A 21,787-nucleotide genomic window follows, 5' to 3' on the forward strand; every position below is an offset into this window, starting at 1 on the left:
CTAGACACAGTGCAGGCGGTGTTGTCTCGATATCCCAATAGCATGAGTTCAAATCCCGGTGAGGGAAGAACAAAAATTTGCTTCCGCAAATTTGCAGATTTAACATTGTTGTGCTGATAAAAATGTCATGAGAGGGTCTCTAAAATTTTGTTGAAATTATTTACCATAAATAGCTATTGTGATTTATATACATATGAATAAGAAGATGTGGTATGAGTGCCAATGAGACAACTCTCCATCCAAGTCACATATGTATGTATAACTTGCATTATGGTAAACTAAGCCATGATGGGACCTCTTAAATTTCTTTGAAGTGACTTGCCATAAAAAGCCACTGGTTTGCAAAAAATAAAACCACATAGTGAACTGTTGAAGTCAAGGATTATTAAACATCAGTATACATGTACAAAACAAGAAGGTAAACAATTAGTTATATAATTTTTATTTTTCATCTTTTATGAGTTTCTCTCAACAAAAAAAAAACCTAAATTAAACGTGTTACATGTCTCTGTTGTATTGATTTAATATGATAACAAAAAGCAGATACATTTTCAAAATCAAATATTAGTTTGTTTTGCTTCTTTGATCATTCTGTAACTTTAGAAACTTTTCTGTTACAGTATTTGTATCTGTAATTATTAATAAAACATACCGAAAAGTTTCATATCTATGATTTTAGTAAGCATTCTTGCTTAAAACAAAAGCAAGACAATGTTTTACAAATGAAAAGATCGCCCACCAAAAAACTACTATGAAACAAATATAACTAATTGTTCAGTGACAATAGTTTAAGACTTATAAAAAGGAAATACTAGACTCATTTACAAGTAAAATCTTAATAAGTTTCATATTATAAATGGAATTTTTACATTATAAATGCACCAACAAAATATTCTACAACAAACTCTGTCAATTTTAAATATATACTTAAAATTGACTTAATGTTTATTTGCAACTCTAAAAATAATCATAAAATCTATTGAATTACAAAAATAAAATATATAAATAAATTTTTGAGACAGACCCTCAAGGGAATGATCATAACAAAAATTGTTACTACTGCAAATATATCACATCATATATCAACAAAGCACCTAATTGAATGCAATATGGACGGACATAATTATTTATGAAATAAAATGAAAACAGCCTTACTTCACCACATGTCAATTAATTTTATTTGTTAGGATTGCAGTAAGTCAATTCTATACAAGGACATAGAATTCTCCTTTGTATTCCTTCTGCAGTATTTTTTTTGTTAATTTTTGTTGTCAGTAAGATTAAAGCTTTTGGGTTTCATCATGAGTATAACTCTGTTAGTTATTAACAATGAATGAATTAAAATGTATGCGTTAATATAGTTAAACAAAAAAATCTCCTGTGGACCTTTTGAAACAGAATGTTTGTTTGGTAGATGGAGTTTTACAGGGTACACAGTCATGAAACTGCATTTGTTACAATGGTGGAATTATACAAGACTCAAGTATGTATAAACAGCATGATCCTACCATTTTATTATCAAATGATTCATTAAGATGTTTGAAAAAGTTATCTACTGTGAATTCATTTATTTTCGTGGGTACCATTTCTCATGGATTTAGACAACTTTCCTTTGCGTGGATATGTGATTTCATGGTTTTGCCAAAGTTTGCATACAACCTGCTAGAAAATTTGTAATTCGTTGAACTTTTAAATTCGTGGTTCACCTGTACCCACGAAAAACACGAAGATTGGTATCCAATGAATAATAATGATCAAGTCCACAGTATGATTATTTTTGGGTTTTTTCTGTGTCTAATTTTATAGGCAAAATGACCATTAAAAATAGACATATTGATACTCAGTCGTTTTGTGAAAAAAACAAAAAATGTGCTTCCCATTTATACCCTCTAGGTTTGTTCCTTGCTGTTGGAAACCAGACTTCCCAAAATGAAAGTGGGGTCATTTACGGAAGATCATGTATGATAAAGAACCCTTTTTTTTCCTGAATTGGAATAACAAAGAATAAGCCTATAACAATTGGATGTCATTTCATTGAATAGAATTTGTTGGGAAAAAACTTCTATTACCACCTACTACAGTTTTTAAGCATATAAATTTATAACAATATCAAAAGAAACAATATCAATTAAAATAAATCAGTATTCCTCCTTGTTTGTTGTAACTTCGTCACTTTCTAACTGTACTTCCTGACATTTTGTAAAGAACTGGACTGCGTTGTCATAGTAATCATTACTTAACCAGAAACATTGCAGTACATCATCTACATCTTTTCTGTAAATAATAAAACAAACTATTTTATTATGTGGTAAACTTTAATAGACAACTTTATGAGAACAAGATCGAACAACGATTTAACTTCAAACACAGAATATTAATGTAGCCTACATGTCAAGAGTTATATGCAGCTTATATGCAAAAGAATTTGTGAACTAACATACGATGTATTCTAAAATTAGAAATTCAGACATTGCTGACCTTGACATAACTGTTTTAAAATCCTTTTCAAATACTACATGAAAAAAACAACAATGTTTTAGAACCTCACAAATGAATAAATTTATTTCGCTAGTTCATTAAAAATAATGTTAATATATTGATGATAACCTGAAAAATAAAATTTAGTGAGACAATATTCACTTTAGACATTTCATATGAGATTATCCATATTTTAGGACAACTCGAATGGCAATATATACAAAAACATGTAGTAAAAAGTACACATCACTTACATAGATCCTTCACAGAACTTGATATTTATCTTATCACCAACAATACCAGCTATCCAACCTGGTAGATACATATGTTGTTGTTCATCCATCATTGCCAACACATGGTCTCCTACGGCCAGACGATGATGTTTGGTGTATACACCAAATATATGGATGGAGTTTTGCTGAGCTTGTGATCCATCACACCATTCTAGGAGATATTCTCTGCCATTTCCTATTCTCTTCTTTACTGATGCTAAAATTGAAAAAAAGTTTAAAATATTCATGAATGTGTTAAAATAAGTAATCTTAACATTTTTGAATTTTCCACTGGAAAAAAGTTAGAAAACAGTGCTGTTCAGTAGTTGATTTATTTGTTCTTCAATCTAGATCACTAGACTAATATCTAAGGAAGGGAAAGATTAAACTCTTAAATAAATAGGTTTATGATACTCTGATAAATATCAGTACATATAACAATCATGTTATTTAAAAAAAAAAGTTTTTGACTAACTTTAACTTATATGACTCATACTGCCTGTTCATGGAAGAATATTCTGACCAAAGTTACAAAGAAAAATACTGCAAATCATAAGAGTTATCTCCCTTTTAAAGAAATTTCATAGTGCATTCCCTATGATTTATAATTTCTATAAACAGGGGTTAGTGTATAAATTATAAGTAGATGTTGTTATATCTTTAATAGCAATCTGAATAACATATGAAAAATAATTATCTGTACATTTTCCAAAAACAAGTTTTTTTGCTCGAGTTTTAGGTGTAGCAATGATTTAAAAGTCCCTGAATTTAGTCAAATCATCATGGTAATGTTGGGCTTATACAGTAGACATGACAGTCATCATGATTCATATATATATATATCCATTAACTTTTCTAAGTAAGTTTACATTAAAAAAAACTTACATTCTATCATCATTTGTTTGAAAGGATTGGAAAAAAAATGATGATATACTGTGAATTCCTCATTTTTCGTAAGATAATCATTTTTATCGTGGATTATATTGGTTAAGGTTAACTACAAATTAAATTTTCAATGAAATACACATTTTCTATTCTTAAATGCAAAATCACCACATCAAATTTCCACGAAAAATACCTTTTTTTCTCATTCCATGAAAATTGGTATCCATGAAAATAACTGAATCCACAGTAAATTATATGCTCTGAAACTATTATTTCTGGGCACAGCCATTTCATTTGCCAAATCTATCTATTTAGTCTCACTACCAATGATATAATTGAAATATATTTAAGGATATAATATTTTACAGGACAATTGATCCTTGTAGTTAAAGCTTTACCCATCCATCTAGTCTCACATTCAATTATATATCTGACATGTTTTTACCTAAATGATATGTTCCATATCTGTCATCCCGGGCTACAACAGCTTGCTCCACCCATCTTGTCTCACATTCAATGATAAAATTAACATCATGTTCAAACTTTTCTGATGTCAGTTTAAATGCTTCCTCTCTAGGAATCTTGGCTTCTTCTCCATCATAAAATCTGACCTTCATCCACATGTTGTGATATACTTCTAGTATAACTCCAGGGGCATAGCTAAAGCTGTAAAGTGGGTGTAAGGCAACAATTGGATCCTTTGGCTGGAAAAGTTAAATATACTAGTACAAATATAGTATTATAGTTTAAAGAACTTTAGAATATTTCCTGCTTATTTGGCTATCTATAAAAAAGCCATCTCTTAGAAAGTAAAAAAATTGTCTTTAAACAATGAATGAAAAATTATTTTTCACTCTAATCTTGCATGAAGCAAAATATTGTAAATTCAGAATTTTTTGTTATGTTTTTATTATTTTAAAAATTGTGACAGGATAGGTTTCACATAAATAAAAACTCACATTTGAACAATCACAATACTAAATTATTCCCTACAAAAAATTCTGAATTTACAGTTAATATGGTAACTACGGTGGTAAGGCTGAATAGTGTATCATTAATTCCTCATTTCTCAATTCAAAACTATAAGTTTAAGTTAAAAAAAATACAATTTTATTAAGAACAATACTATGGAATTAATAAAAAATATAATTTCATGCTACAGTTACTGTCATAAATCCATGTGTACAAGAAATAATTCTACTGTGTAAGGATCTACCAGCAAACAAATCAGAAAGGCCACACAAACCTGTAATATTTGGTTAGCATCATCATAGTCTGTTATAATATCTTCTCTCCAGATTTTCTCAACTTGATGAGTGGCGTCCTCTACAATATAACTACGATCACCACAATCCTCCCTAACAATACCTAAAATTATAAACAAATATAATTACATAGTTCCATTTATCATGCATGGCTTATCATCTGTTTACAAAAAGAGAACTGAATATCTACCCTTTTTATTTGTTATACAAAGATATGTTTCTATCAATTGTGTATGCCATTTTTGTTCCTATTCACCTTTTAAATATTACAAATATTGTTATTTAAAATCATATGCTTTTACATAAGAAAAATCTCTCTAGTAAAAGTCTTTTCGTAACTGTTGCTTAATCAAAATCAGATACTGCAGGCTATATGTATGTCTATTTTTTAAGTCTATAAATATTGACAGAAAAACAAAGAGTTTCAGTAATTAACTTGAGAAAAGTTATTTGTTGACAAATTTGTGTTAGAAACTGCAAAAAATGAAGTACTTTACCTCTGAAATACCAGCCTTCATCTGACCATCTAGCTAATACCTCCTCTCCTTCTCTTAAATGTGGCAATGATCTTCTTAAAATCAAAATTCCTGGCATTTTCTCATAAACCTTGTCTATAAATAAAAAGCAAAGAGCAACATGTAAAAAAAAATCTATCATGATATTTTTATGGGAAAATATAAGAATACTTTGAAACTAACCAAAAATCTTAATTATTGCTTTGGATCAAGGTGCAAAGCTTTTAGTGTCATTAGATGTTCACACCATCTCGAAATTATTACTTAATAAATTGGTTGATTATGACGTGGCTATAGTTTTGATTGGCTAGAATGAAAAATAGAGTTGGGAACATGTCCCGGACAGGAGAAGACATTAAATACTGAAGGTAAGGAATCAAATAACAGTATGGGTATTCAAGACCAGGATCAACAATTATTGCTTCATGTTGACGTAATTTATGATATAACAAAGACCTCTGTACCATTTAAAAATATCAAATTTATTAAAACAAACCTTTCTCCCCTTGTCTGCTGCTATAATCATCATCAGAATCTGTCTCAGAGGAACTTTCTACTGGGATAACAGGACCATGTGCTAGTACATATCTCTCACTTGTTCTTTCCTGTCTTTTCTTCTTTTTCAATCTCTTCTTCATCTTCTTCATTTTCTTTCTCTGTTGCTTTAGTGCCTACAGAAAGTATACAAGAATAGAAATTATTTGTAATTTGAAATAAAAATGAGTTAAACTTAATAATAAATCCATTTTCAAGAGCAAACACATCGCAAATTATGTTTGATCTTTTATTATATTAACAAATATCGCTCTCTAGTTAAATGTAACATGAGGAATGGTTTTCAACATAAGTTTTCCAAATAGCAAACTATTGAGTAAAGACTTATCATTTTTTACAAAAGTTATAATTTTTCACTTGTTTTCAATGTACCACAGTATGGTAGTAACTTCATCATGTTAGCTGGAATTTTGCTTTAGTGTTTTATAGCTATTCCAATCATTATGTACAACAGTGGGAAACAAGCACATTTCTTCAGATTTAAATTACTAAATAGCAAGTGCTCTTTAACCAAAGGTATATTTATAACAATAGAAACCATGAAAGGACAATGTTTTGTATACTTTTTTGTAAGTTAATCTTAATGTAAACATTAGAATTATAAATCACCAATTGCTGCTGTTCCTGCTCCTCCTGTTGTTTTAATAATTGTTTTCTCAACACTTTCAATTTACGCTTTCTCTTTTTTTCTTTAATTCTTTTTCTTTCCCTTTCCTCTTCTTCATGTTGTCCCAATACAGGAGTAACTGGCCTTTCTATTGGTGATTTCCGTACTTTTGATGACTTAGGCCTCAGAGGAATAGATTCTGACCTTGACCCTGAACTAGAGCTAGAAGATCTCCTTTGTCTTTCTTTCTTTGATGAGTCTTCTGACTTTAATGTTTTTTCTGGTGTTGGAGACCTTGACCTAGATGACACAGATCTGGATCTTGATCTTGATCGTGACCTTGATCTAGAACTTGACCTTGATCTAGACCTAGATCTGGACTGTTTTGGTGACCCAGAGCGTGATCTTGAACGTGATGATGATCGTGACCTAGATCTTGATGAATCTGATGATTTTGATCTTTGTCTTTCTTCCTTTTTCTTAAGCACAGTCTTTTCTTCTTTCCTAATAAGGAATTACAAAAATACTTTAGTGCACTTTGGTTTAGATTAAAAAAAATTGCCTTTAGGCTGGTATAAAGGTGATAACAAGAGTTGCAAACCAATGTCTAAAAATGCACATTTTATTCAAAGCTACATTTAACCTTAGTGAAACCATTCAAAACCGCATTAAATAGTAAAACAAAGATGTACAAATCAATGAAGTAATTACAGTTTTAATAGTTTTATTCCTATAGGTAAAAGTCTTTGCTTATTGATCAATATACATGATATAAAGCTTTTTATAATTGAACTTATATGTTGTTACATTTTTCACACCTGTCATTTGAGCTTCTCAGTAATACTTGTTTCTAACTTATGACACAACATGGTTAGCAATTACTTTGCTAGTATCACTTTAAAGGGTCATTAGCTTCAACTATTATGATTTTTTTTTATCTCAAATATTTATACAAGCTGAACATTGAAATGATACTTTGCTATTAGCAGTCAGTTTGGTTAAATTTTGTTAAAATAAGGACAAAAACATTGCTTATCTATTAATGGCTTGCAAGTCAATATTTCAACAATCCATATTCATGCCATCATTTGATTTAATCTTTGTTGGAGATGGGTTGGGCACATATTGCATGTACAGTGATTAAAACGAATGTCAATTGAAAAAGTGAATTAAGGGATTGCAGCAAAGGAAGACCAATTCAGTTGATTAATTTGGTCCGCAAAAAAATTAAGTCTTATACAGGTTATGAGCAAAGAATTTACATTTAATTTTATATATTTTTATGTATTCAATAAGATCAAAATAAGAAATTCGACCATTATGGCTGCACATGCTACCTGACTGTATATACTTATAATTACAAGGAAGTAACATGCTAACTGCCAGTTTCCCTGGGTCATGTCACTAGTGAATTAGATGGGGTCCAGTCAAAAACACACATGAAATGTTGAAAATCTATAATGATAATTATGATACTAATTGTTGTGTATTGTTTTTCTATGGAAATTTTGTAGTTCAGCAGGCAAAAATTTGGCAGCAAATGCCCCTTTAAAGGATGCATTTTGAGGAGAAAGATATTCTTATCATGAAATTTACAGCATAGTGTATCTAAGTTCTTATACTGAGTTAACCTATTTTATAACTGAGTTTATTTTTATAATACTTATTTACCTGCAGTCATGTAATTTAAAGTGTTTGGATGTATTCATTTCCTGATGCTATATTTAATCCCATAGAATGTAATCATCATGACCCATATGTCATTCTTATTGACCTCACTTTATATATCAGTATAGTTATCTACAATAACATTATTTTTTACCTCACTTTTTTCTGTTTATCTGAAGGTCGTGGAGTCCTTGGTGTTCTTGGAGTGACATACACTTTATCTTCATATCTGTTAGTAAAAATAATAATTTTCTAAATTTCTTGCCTACATTATATAGGAGTTATTGTAATAAACTTTTTTGCACTGGTGTCTTTCTTCTTTTCTGTTGATATACATGTACATTGTATATGTTTCTAAATTAATCATACATTTAAGGCTTAAAATAAAACACAATTTTTATATCAGACATTACTGACTGAGCAAGTCAAATTATGAATAAATTCAACATTATAATAGTGGAATATAATCTTTTTATTTATACCAAAAATAAGCAGCATTCTGACTAGATTACGGTGAAAAAGATACAATTATAACAATATATCAAATAATAATTTCTTTGAATACACAAGCCTTTAATGTCTGTTATATGTATAAAAGACCTTATCATTTTCTGCTTTAAGAGTTGAAATGAATGTTTTACAATCTCTTGAGTGTAATACATACTTTTTGCTGTCGACATTCTGTATATCAGCAATATATCTAATGGCAAATTCAAATCTACATTTACTGATCTTCATCAATAAATTTCTTGATGTTGTTGCCTGAAATGTTTGAAAAAATGTTAACCTGAAGATAAATGAAAAAAAAACAGACACAAAATAGTTTTTGATTTGCAAATTGAGCTTTTATATTATAGAATTTATTCACTTCAAATGAAAATTGTCTAGCGATCATAACAAATATCATGAATATATTTCATATCTTTATATGACTTGCATCTATCTTATTGCATCTGTGGGGTTTGTGTTGCTCAGTCTGTAGTTTTCTATGTTGTATTTTGTGTACTGTTGGTTGGTTTTTTCATTGTTTTTCGTTTTTTGTAATGGCATTGTCAGTTCGTTTTAGACTTATTATGAGTTTGAATATCCCTTTGGTATCTTTCGCCTTTCTTTAATATTCCCCACTTCAACCTATTACCATTTGACATTGGTATATTCAAAATTTAAAATCAAACAAAGTAAAGAATGACATATATTGCTCAATTACATTTCCTGGTATCATAAGCTAGCTGTCCCAGTTTATTATGGGTGTCAGTCCCAACGGTAATATTTTAACTTGAATACTGGCTCATGGGCCTTTGATAATAAGCCATACTTACTTCACATTATTTCAAATAGACAACAAGATGCTGTCAAACCGAGTTATTCTTACATTTATTAGTGTCATTGTTAAAACAATTAAGGACCATAACACCTGACTAGCAACAGTGAAAATCATCAAATCTTCACCTCTATATTGCCATCAGTTTTAACATATTTAAAATTTGTACAGCATTGGTTTAACAGTTCTCAAGTTATTGCACAGAAACAACAAAGTGCCATTTCCTAATCAATCAAGAACCATAACTCCAGAATGACAACAGTGAAAAGGGTTTTAGCCTTAAAAGGGTCAGTTAAATTTTTTTGCTGTGTTCATTTTTCCTGTTCCAGAGCTTTATATATATATTTAAATGGACAGTGAAATACTTGGGTGTGGTATTTTCACTGTAAAATGTCTTCTGCAAAAAAAGCAATAATTGAAAACTTGCAAAAATTCACCAATATACAGTACATGTATATAATAAAAGTTGTTAAAATTAGAATCATTGTTGATCTTACCAAAGGTATTTACCAGAAACCTCAAATTTACAACTTCACAACTATTATAGCATACCACATAAATTATCAGAACAAAAGTAATAATTTTAAAAGCTGGTCATCCTTAACTTGTGTTGGAAAAGCATAATGTTTCCAAAATTTCACATGGATATATCAGCCAACAATTAACTCTACCTGTTGTCCATTGAACATGAGCACTGTGTAGAATTTATTTGAGGCCTCCTCACGTACTGGTATCACTTGTACAATACCAGGAACATAACAGTCAGACTTATCACTGTTATATTGTACTCTCACCAACACACAATCACCTGCCTATAAGTAAGATATAATCATGTTTAGATACTATTTTTGTAAAATATATAGCATGATACATATTTTCCATTGCAGATCTAAGCGATTTAGTATATAATATTAAAGAACGCACTTCTATTCTTCTAAGAGGGTTTAGTAGAATTCTTACAGTTGTCAAACATAAACATATTATTTTTCAATAACGGATAAAAGCAATGAAAAAGCAGTTTATTCATTTGTGAAATTTGAGGTTGAAAGTCCTCCTTATTTCATAACATGTACTTCTTTAAATCATCGATTAAAATCTTGTAAATGTCATCTGATGTGGATTCTTTGGAATTCTACCTATTTTATATATTTTTATCCTGGTCAATTTCATTAATTGTTTTGAATGTCACATAAACATGATTAAGTATTTATAAAACGATGACTATTTTTCTGTTCATATCATGCTGCAATGTATAGAACCTAGTTTTAAATAAGCACTGAAATTTTGGTCTCTTGCATACCTGCTCAAGGTTATAAAAAAACATATATTGTGCTCACAGAAATCAAACTGTACATTTTTTTTACGAATGTTTAGAAATAATTACCCTTAACAAAGGCACAGGTATAGCACCACTCATTGCAATAACAAGTCTGGTGGGAACAGTTCTCTCTTCCTTATCTTCAAACTGTATAACAGCATGTCTTGGATCTGGACACCTTACAACTGTCCCTGTAATTATAAACAGAGGCCTATAGATCTTTGTTTCAACTTCAATATATCTACTCGTCAAGGACCTCATTCATCTCTCCAATGTTTATAAGTCCATGTAGTAAATAAAAGACCAGTGTTCAAATGTCCTTCCGCAAAATACTTATATATGTCAAAGGTAACAATTCCAATACATTTTTTTTAGTTCTTTTTAAAAAAAAAATCATAAATATGCTTCAAGAAATGTAGATGTGAGATGGCTTACAATGCAATTTTATATATAATTTGCATTTCCAAGGGACATAACTCTTATAAAAATAGTTGATCTGCACTGATTATGGAACTTACTCATTTAAAACTGATATAAATTTCATAAAAATCCTACAACAAATGTAAGCGTGACAAATAGCATCTAGTACATGTTGTTAATATAATCTACATTTCCAATTATAAAAATCTAAGCGTGACGCGGGATTGCCGATTTTTTGTAAGCGTGACACGTGAAAGTCAAATTATTGTGCCGTGAAAACGGGAAATAAAGTCTAGCGGGATACGAGAAATTACAAAAAAAATGAGAATTGCTTACATACATATTGTAAGTGGGATACGGGAATTTGACAAAACAGTAAGCGGGATCCGGGATCAGAACCCCCCCCCCCCCCAATGAGACCCCCTTTACAATCCATTCTAGTGACAGATTTTTGTCTGAAAAAAAACTATGTAGTTAAGAATTATTATAAAATGTAAGTGTTTGCTCATAATAATGTATGAGCACTGCACAGTGAATATGAAATTTTCATTATTTATTTATCATGTTATGTTGGGATGCAGACTCTTTGATGTTTACCATTTACACCTTTTATCTATTCAAAAATATATTTTCATCAACAGGTGTATAATTTTTCATTTTCCACATATATATTTATACATAAACTGCAGGATTTTAACCAATAATCACTGTATCCATATCAATCTTTCCACAACTTAATATTCTTGTTGCATGCAAAGCAGCTTTTACTGAAGTTCATTAATTATGAAATGAACTTTCAGATTTAATTTACTTTCTGATTAGATCAATAACTAAACTGACTTTAAGGAGAAAAGATAACATTGGAGTAATAGATTTTTAGCTATATAAAAATTTCAAAAGAAGCCAAACTGGATACTGGATTTAGAAATTGTAGATTGTCTAAAATAACATTATCACAGAAAATTATTCATTTTTTAAAGAATTCCATGCTTTAAGTTTTAAGCTTTAAGTTTTAAAATATGCAAGTATATGATTTTGCATTTGATGCCATTCAAATTGTAGGTAAATCCATATTAAACTGTGATGTTGCTATTCATCATACATATGTTATATGACTTTTACTGTGGAGGTCATTATAGAAAAATAAAAGAAGATATTGTCAATGAGATGAAACCTGATGACATACATTTTTTTTTTCTTTCAACACTCAGATTTTACTCTCCAGAAAATTCCTTAAAATTAAATATTCAGATTAGCAACATAATTTAGATTATAGGATAGCTGAGGAAATAAGCAGTATTATTCTTCAGTATATGTTCCTTACCGGGATAGTAAAATCCATCTTTATCATTCCTAGCAATGACACTCTGTCCTTTCAATGTGTCTAAAACTTTCCTGATGATAGCTGAATTAAACTGTATCTTCTCCATCTTATTGTCGTACACCTTCTCAGGGTGTGACTTCATTACCTGGCTCAAACTCTACAAAATAATTCAATGGATTTGAAATCACTTGTCATGTGAAAAAGTTTCTTATTTCAGTCAAGAAATGATAATTTAATTTTAAAATCAATTGAATACTATTTAGTTATTGTGTCAAATGTTATTTAAATCCATGAATGGACATTTTGCACATCTAACTTAAATTTGTTACAATGCAGTAAAATACTAAATGACAGGTATTATATATATATTGTACTAAATGCATAACTGATCTACCACAAGCTAAATTTATTCAATACTTTGAAACCATCAAATATGATGTTGAACTCAGAGCTATAAAAACAAAACATACACGGTATGATTGTCAATGAGACAACTATCCATCAGAGACCAAAAGACGCCTAATTTTGCCGATACAGTAATATTTTAAATTCAATATTTATCAATATTCCTACCAAGCAGATATTGTTCCTAGAAATGTGAATACGATAAAACCTGTAATGGAAGATTGACTGATCCTGTAAATTAAATAACCCCCGGTATTCATCATAAATTCACTAAACAAAGCATTTTTAAAGAATGTACAATACAAAACAATTCATGAATGACTTCACAGAAATTAATTAGTACATGTGCAAATTACAATGATTTAAACATTATGTCAAATACACTCAAGTCAGTCTGTGCATTGTGAATTTAGTGGTATTATTATATGACAAGCTATTTTGGGGATTCTAACAACTACTGTGATCATTGTGGAAAGAGTATTAAACTGTTAGCAATAACTCAAAGTATATTTTTTTCTTTATAATGAAGAATAAAAAGTTTGTAATTTGTTTAAAGTTAATAATTAAACAGCAAATATATCGTCCTATAAATATATCAGATCAACATGATCAAGTTACAATAAAAGTGTGATGCCAAAATATTTTTTTTAATGATTTTGCATCTATGCAATTTTGACACGATAAATACCGTTCCCCCTTAAAAAAATGGGGCCTTTGTGGCTGAGTGGTCAAAGTAGTCACTACTGTATCACTATCCTGTCAACACTGAAGTTGTGATGTTAAACCCTGCACGTGGCAGACGTGCTTGACTCCAACCTTAATTGACTAGAATAGTCAGTTTTCCTGTCGAAGGTCGTGGTTCTCTCCAGGCAGTCCGGCTTCCTCCACCAATAAAAACTGACCGCCACATAATAGCCAATAGGGCTGAAATCGGTGTTAAACAGCAATCAATCACCCCCCCCCTTAAAAAAATATATATGTTGTTGCTTTTTAAATTCCTCATTGAATAAAAATTGTCATTTTTTTATAATAAAATCATTACTTTGACAATGCAACAACATATCAGTTTTATTAAAACTCATTGGACTCGTTTTGGAAAAGGAAGAATCAAAGGAAAATTTTGAGATACCATTTAAAAATGAATTAAGGACTAGAATAATTTCAATGTATATTTTTTCTTCTTCACAAAAATGCTATATGATAATATACTTTTGTGGTTTCATTTGTAATTTGGATGACAGCTGAACATTTTTATCACTCATTAAAGAAAATGTGGTCTGCCTAACAAACATATGAATTCTCCTTGGTCATGTTTCAATAAACTAGGCTACCGATAATCATTTGTGTCAGTTCAAAACAACCATGTCACAGAAACTAAAACAGGTTTCAATTTCCACTGTCATGATCCAAAATTTAGTACCATATTGTACAGACAATTAATTTTGTCACAGAACTTACCCCTGATGAATCAGATTTGTTTTTCAATATCCTCCTCTTCCCGTTTCCATTCCTGCTCATTTCATCATAATACCTGAGAATGTAGTCTTTATAATGATTTTGAAGATGAAATCCCTCTAATTTGTCTTCCATCTCCATCTTGCGACTAATTTTGTAAATGTATATCTTGTTATGGACTTTGCGTATGAGAGCCTGGCAGTACTGCAATGGTGTTATGACTTGTTTAAAAATGTTATGTCATTAATGTTGCATGATAGAAAGCATTAATATTTTAAAGTTAGAATAAGGAAAATCAAGAGATTTGGCATGCATTACAATTTCCATTCAGTACATCAAGAAATAGATAGTTTTATAGATTTAAAGTCTTAATTTGTGTTATAGGATAGATTAAGAGTTCAGACAATACTATGGTAATATTTGACAGGAGAAATACAACATGGTGAATACCCCATATCCATTATGGATGGATACCACATATCCTTTGTTTTTCTATTAAATTAAAAATACTACTGACACAAGTGATTTATGAAGCAGAAAATATGAATAGTGCAGTCATGGATTCAGAAAGGGGTGCACCAGATAAACTCAGTCATTTTTGTGTCAAAATAAGGACCTTTAATTACTAATTCTCAGGAACATCAAATCATGGATCCCCGGCTGCAGTGTACAGTTTGTCTATGTGTGATTACTATTATTTAAAAGTTCAGTCATCAGTAAAAGTAAATTTCATTATGTTTTTAGCTTTGGTTTCGTGGGAAAATAGTAAACTTATCAACCAATAATAGTTGGCTTTTGTATGGGTGCATACAGATAGAAAGACAAATTTAATGTATCTGTTCATTGTGTAATTATTTATAAATTGTGTATAACAGATGGTGAAAAAGAAGAATTCATTTTATTAATATAGCATAATTGTATGGTGGATTGGACATATTCTTAACTTAAGTTTTAATCTGTGTGGTGAAGGATATTACATGTATTTTATTCAAGTTCTTGGAGGTGTGCTTCATGTACATTGGTAGAATTTATATAGACACAGAAAAGGCCAAATACAAATGAAGTATGCATAAACTTAATGGATATTTTCGCAAATTTGCTGCATGAAAGTTGATTTTTAAAATCTGGTGTTTCTTTTATTTTTGTTAAACGATGTATGCGTAGGAACTATTTTGTTTTAAATATGTACTGCTTTTCAGTATGTTCTTTTTTAACAGGCCCTGCATGATTTGGTGGTGTTACATCTTACAAAGTCTACCCAAATTATATTGCAAAGAATTCTTCTGAAACCAGTGCTAGGGGCTGTCTTAAACTGGTCACACAATACTAAAAACCATATTCAATTTGTCCCAGTTAGTCGACCCATATAAAAATAAGGAGATGTAGTATGATGCCAATGAGACAACTATCTACCAAAGTTCTAATAAAGAGGATGTAAGCAATTATAGGCAACCATACTGCCAGTTTGTTTTTGCTTTTATTATGACACACAAAATTATGGTAAAATGTTTTATTTCCACAAAATGGCATGCAAACAGGAAATTAAAATGGAGTTCAGACTTGTTTATCTGACTTGGCTACCACAGTCAAAGCAGAAAAACACCCTTTGAACTATAAAAAAATACAAGGATGAGATGTTACAGTCCTGCAGTCGTGGTCCTACAGCTAGCTGTTACAGTCCTGCAGTTGTGTTCCTACAGCTAGCTGTTACAGTCCTGCAGTCGTGGTCCTACAGCTAGCTGTTACTTACATTAGATTAGTTCATTAAAAGAAACACAAAATCGAAAGTAAAGAAAAAAGAAAATGAACCTCACAGTGACATGTTGAAATGAGTGCCGCTTACAACTGTACAAGTGAAGTAGATAGTGATACCGAAATTGTTTTGATTGTAAGAAAGAAAACACTAGAAGAAATTGAATAAGGATAAAAATACAACAGCTCTTTATGCACGTAAATGGGAGTTAAAAATACAACTGTACCTGAGACTTCAATGAAATACACGTCTCATTTCTTCTGCTATGAATAAATTTTACATGATGGACGAACAGAATAGGTAACTAAATATTGATTTATCAATTTAAGCCAAACATCAACGCTTTGGACTTTGCATTTAAATTACAATAAGACGGTTAAAATTGAAGCTGTTTATGTATCGTCTTGACGACAGGTGTTTTCTATATAGAGTTGTCTACTCCTGATAGGCCGAGAAAAAATATTGTTTTACCTCCCCTTTGGCGGGCTTTATGAATTGCCATTAAAAAGTTATTTTTTCTCTAAAAGATATGATTTAAATAGTAATTTTTCTCACATGATTGAAAAAGTAATATATCGATTTCAGCAACACAAATACATAATAATGATTAAAAAAAAACATGGATTTAAACAAGGATTTGTATAGTATGTCTTACTATACAAATATTTGATTTAAAGAAAAAACATTTTTCATGTTATTTTAAAAAGCGAGTTCACAAACTTTTGGTTGAAATGGGAGTGGTGACAGGAGAATTTTGTTTGCAGACAGGATATCCATTTCAGCATGTTGCTTAAGTCTGTATTATCTTTTGTGGAGATGAGCTGCAAGAAAATTTATTTTAACTTTTACTTTCTCCATTTTGTTGGGCAAAATGTTTCGACTTGGGTCATGCACATAAACTTGTGAAAACAGGGGAAAAACTTGCTTTTCAATTTTTCAAAACCCCCACCCACTTTCCTGTTAATTGGTTTCAATGCCAAGCCTGTTATTGACAGCGAGATGAATATAATCATTAAATCTCAATATTAAATTATGTGAGATGAAACATGGATTGCAGAGCCACAAAGGGGCATTTTAAAGTTTACAAGCCCCAATTTTTACTTAACATTTTGTGTTTAATATTTTAACTTGATTTATTTGTTTATGTTCTTGTTCTTATCCATGCGATATAACAATAGCAGTAGTTTATAGATGCTGCCCCTCTTTTCTTATAAATTACTGTTATACCTGTAATTGTAATCTCATAATTAGATTTTCATTTGAGCATTAACAAAAAAATCAGAATGAAATCTATATCTAGTTTCAATAAAATCAATGATAAAACTTCCTTGATATAGAGTAGTTACCCAGATGGTATCAGAGAGAGAAAAGTATTGTTGTAGGTGGCAAAAAGCTTTTAGTTATGACAATAAAGTATAATCTATAAAAAGAAGTTTCATTTAGCCCGAAAAAACTTTCTGATATTCTGGTATGGTAGTTTTACATGGCATAAAAAGTATGCTATGTTTTGTACATAAATCAGCAGGTCAGTTTTCTTGTTCGAATTGTTTGACATTTTATCATGTTAGCCTTTTATAGCTTTGGTCTATGATATGGTATAGTGACCTATAGTTGTTTAATCTACCTTGTTTGGGCTTTGGTGGATAGTTCTGATTTTTTATGCATGTACAATATTCTGGATGTCACAATGTTAACATAAAAGTATTATTCCTAATAAGTCTCTGTAAATCGCATGCTTAGCCTTGACTGGAACAATTATTTTCCAGTTATCAAATATTCTCTTGATTGAAACATAACAGTGATAATTACTGTGATTCTTTGGGGGTTATACTGAACAGTTTAGCATATAGTAAACATATGATATTTGAACCAAAGTCGATACTTTTCTTCGAGATAAAAAGTGAACTCTGCTTAAATTCTTGATTAATGTTTAGATGTCAAACACTGTTATTTCTAAACAAATAGAAAAAGACAAATTTATCTGTATGAATTAAAAAATGAAAAAAACACACCTTACCAATTTTCTCTGAAAATGTTGTTGCTTTTCCTCTCCATATTTTCACACTTTAAAGGTGCTAATGAAGTTTTTATATTAATTCTGTTTTGTTTAACCTGATAAAAATTTCAAATCAATTTTGGAATTTAGTGTTAAAGCTTCCAAACAAACAAGAACTTCAGAATTAAGAAAATATATTTACTAATATTCATAGCAACACACTTTCATCTAAGAATAATTATCTATAAGTATGATGGAAAGCTTGTCTTCCCTTAACTAAATTGGACAAGAATTGACACACTGAAATATTACGTCTGATTAAATGCTATCAGTCATGGTCTATTCGAGAGTAAATGAAGATTAAGGCATTTTTACATGTATCACAAAAATTTCCATGAAACATGGAAATGAGGTTAAGAGTCAGATGAACTCTTTCAAAGAGACATGAAACATGGACATCTTACAATGATTTTATAGATGTAGATTACAGGTTTCTTATAGTAACAGAGAACTGACCAAATCACAGAAACTGAACTTTGATCAATGAACAAAATAAATCAGTTCAAAGATCAGGTAAGCCCTGTCAGGAGATAATCAATGCTTCTATTGATTGATTGGGGTTTAACAACACTTTCAGAACTATTGAGATATTTTGTGGGGGTTAACAATGCTCCTATAAATCAAATATATTTGACCTATTACTATTAGTAACTGATGAAATAACCTTATCAGGAAAACTTAACATTGATCAATGAGCCATGCAAATTAAGTCAAGGTCAGATGAACCCTGTCAGACTGAAATTTGCCCCTTACAATGGTTCTTTTGGCCAAGAAGTGAGTGATAAACTGACCTTGTCAGATAAATTCAGTCTAAAAGAAATGCACATGTTGCAATAATTTTATAGACCTTATACTTACAGTACTGTAGATACTAGCTTACAAGTTCGTAATTTTGGAATAATATAATAGACGAGTCACAGAATATAAGTAATAGGGATGCTAATACACCAACAGTAGTGATAGCATAAGCTATTTGTATTCACTTTATTTTTAGGAGGGGAGAAAGAATATATAATCCATACCTTGCAAACAGATGTCCATTGATCTGATGTTAAATTTCTATCAGCATATGTCTTTTTCTTAATATCATTTTCATTTGCTCATGTGATATTTTTCTAAATTTTTATAAAGGCTTCAAACCAGGTAAACAATAGAGTGCTTTAATTTATCTAACAGGGTTGGCCTGGGTAACATGAAAATTATCCTCTTCTTTAAGGTTTGAGATCAGAATTATTTCCTTTCATGCATATCTTATATGGTTAACCACACAATATAAAGTCATACTGAAATGGGATTTATGCAGTCAAACCTTCATATAAAGGCCACCCTTGTGACTAGAGAAAACTGACCTTATTAGAATGGTAACTTTTGAATTGAGGTTCGAAATCAAATGTTTTACTACAAGGGAAAAAGAAGAGGATGACCTTCACAAGTTTTCAGCTAATAGAGGTTACCTTTATAGCAGGTTTGACTAGACTTAATTTTCTTCTATTCTATCTTTATGACTTCACAAGTTTTCAGCTAATAGAGGTTACCTTTATAGCAGGTTAGACAAGACTTAATTCTCTTCTATTCTATCTTTATGACTTCACAAGTTTTCCGCTAATAGAGGTTACCTTTATATCAGGTTTGACTATACTTAACTCTCTTCTATTCTAACTTTACTAAATCTAGTTACCCAGTAAGTCAAAGTTTATTCTTCATGCATACTGTGGTAAGTATGTTCATTTAAGTTTTTTGTGTTGTTGGTTTGCTGGGTCATTGACGTTTACTCCACATCTACTTTTATTCATATAAATATGTTTTTCATAGGAATAAGAGCAAATTACTTTATTAAAGTATTTTTACCTCGTGAAAATATTACCTAGAAAAATGAAATCATCATTTGCACTTATTACCTGTAAGTTGGAATAAATAATTAGAGAATTTATTTTTTAAAGTTTATTTGATAAAATTTCTACATCTTGAGCAACATATCACTATCTTCAAGGCAGAAATAACAACAACTATTCATATCACAATTCCATAACAATGTGCCTATTTGCTTCACTTAATCTTTATCAAGGTCAAAAATATGATGTATACACCTAACTTCCCTCTTGCAAAAGTTTCATTTAAAACTTAAATTAAATGTGATATGGGCAATTCCATTAACTTGTTTTTTATACAAAATTTTACATGCCATTTTCTACTTTTTTATGGTAACACTTGAATGTCTAATTAATCAGTATATAATGACAGTTGTTATTTTGCCTTTAAAAACATCTATAAAAAATTAATATATTCATATTGAAATTCCAAATTTAAAAAATTTCTGTAAACAGGTTATCATATTTAAAATGTATCCGAACACGTATGCCAAGATATTCAATTTCATTTTCATAATCTTTTACACAAATTTAAAACGAAAGTGGACTCAATAAATGTACTCAATTTTCTTTCTCTGAAGGACAAATGGCATAAACAAAATTTGGATGAAAGATTAAAAGCCTCTATTAACTATCAACTACAAGGATAATATTATTCTTTTCAAGAAAAAATCTATTTATTGCATATAAATAATCAACCATAATTTCTCAAAACGTGATTTGTATTAATTTGTTACAGTTTCCAAATCTAGCTACAAAACAAGGACAGAAACCATAATATCATTGTCTGAAAGACTTTATTTAGTAGAAGCTTTCTAAAAAAAAATCTATCAAAGCAAAGCTGAATTAACCAATTTATAGTTTAAAAAATGCCTGTCATTTCTAGTTTGTAAGATATACAGAGGGATTGATTAGAAACTGGAGAAATATGCTTTAAGTGCATTCAAAGTTCAACTTTACTATATATATTTTTAACTACACTATTTGATTTCTGACATGTATGTTAAAAAGTTTGTCAATATGTATGTGTACGCAAGCTGTTTGCAATGGTAATTAGTTATTAAGTAGGCATTTAAGTTATGTAATTTTTCTAAAATAAAAGAATGATTTTATGAATTAAACACTACAGGTATTGCTTAAAACTTTTAAATTTTAGAGCTACCCATTCAAAACTTGCTAGTTAACGAGTGAGGAACACACTGTTATATTATCCTCCACCAACGAATAAAAAATAACGTAAAATATATAGACAAATCTTCAGAGACAATTTGTATTAAAAAAAAAGACAATTGATTATCAGTGACATAAAAATACTGTGACAAGCTGAGCAGCTGGCTTAATTCAGTGGAAAATCTGAGCAAAAAAAAAAAATTGACATGTGAAACATCAAAACTAATGTGATCACTGCAAGATTAAAAAAAATTGACGAGACAAACAATATTCTGTAATCTTCAGTGGATCAGGAATTCTGTCGAAATAAAATTTGATGGACACTTTATTTTCAGTACTTTTTAAAAATACTCACATTTTGCTTTTGAGCTAATTTGGTAATATTTAAAATAAAATCAACTTGTAAATAATCTCCAAGAAGCATAAGCACTGATGTTGTTTATACAATATTA

The 21,787-nt window shown here is 30.0% G+C and overlaps 1 protein-coding gene across 1 annotated transcript in view; it reads right to left on the bottom strand.

Annotated features, from left to right (window-relative positions):
- Positions 1–426: 426 nt before the first annotated feature.
- The window catches only part of LOC127715765 (von Willebrand factor A domain-containing protein 3B-like), a 54,203-nt gene continuing 32,842 nt past the window's right edge, over positions 427–21,787 (bottom strand). Inside the window, exons 24-36 of the mRNA XM_052221912.1 lie at positions 14,492–14,692; positions 12,629–12,785; positions 10,951–11,075; positions 10,238–10,378; positions 8,910–9,007; positions 8,400–8,474; positions 6,580–7,081; positions 5,912–6,086; positions 5,398–5,511; positions 4,882–5,003; positions 4,081–4,339; positions 2,733–2,967; positions 427–2,274 (exon numbers count right to left, since the gene is read on the bottom strand). Coding sequence (XP_052077872.1) covers positions 2,139–2,274; positions 2,733–2,967; positions 4,081–4,339; positions 4,882–5,003; positions 5,398–5,511; positions 5,912–6,086; positions 6,580–7,081; positions 8,400–8,474; positions 8,910–9,007; positions 10,238–10,378; positions 10,951–11,075; positions 12,629–12,785; positions 14,492–14,692 — 2,340 coding nt within the window. The 3' untranslated portion in view covers positions 427–2,138. The remainder of the gene's footprint in view (positions 2,275–2,732; positions 2,968–4,080; positions 4,340–4,881; positions 5,004–5,397; positions 5,512–5,911; positions 6,087–6,579; positions 7,082–8,399; positions 8,475–8,909; positions 9,008–10,237; positions 10,379–10,950; positions 11,076–12,628; positions 12,786–14,491; positions 14,693–21,787) is intronic.

This window comes from Mytilus californianus, unplaced genomic scaffold (assembly GCF_021869535.1).
Source record: "Mytilus californianus isolate M0D057914Y unplaced genomic scaffold, xbMytCali1.0.p SCAF_9, whole genome shotgun sequence".
Classification (NCBI taxonomy): Eukaryota; Metazoa; Mollusca; class Bivalvia; order Mytilida; family Mytilidae; genus Mytilus; species Mytilus californianus.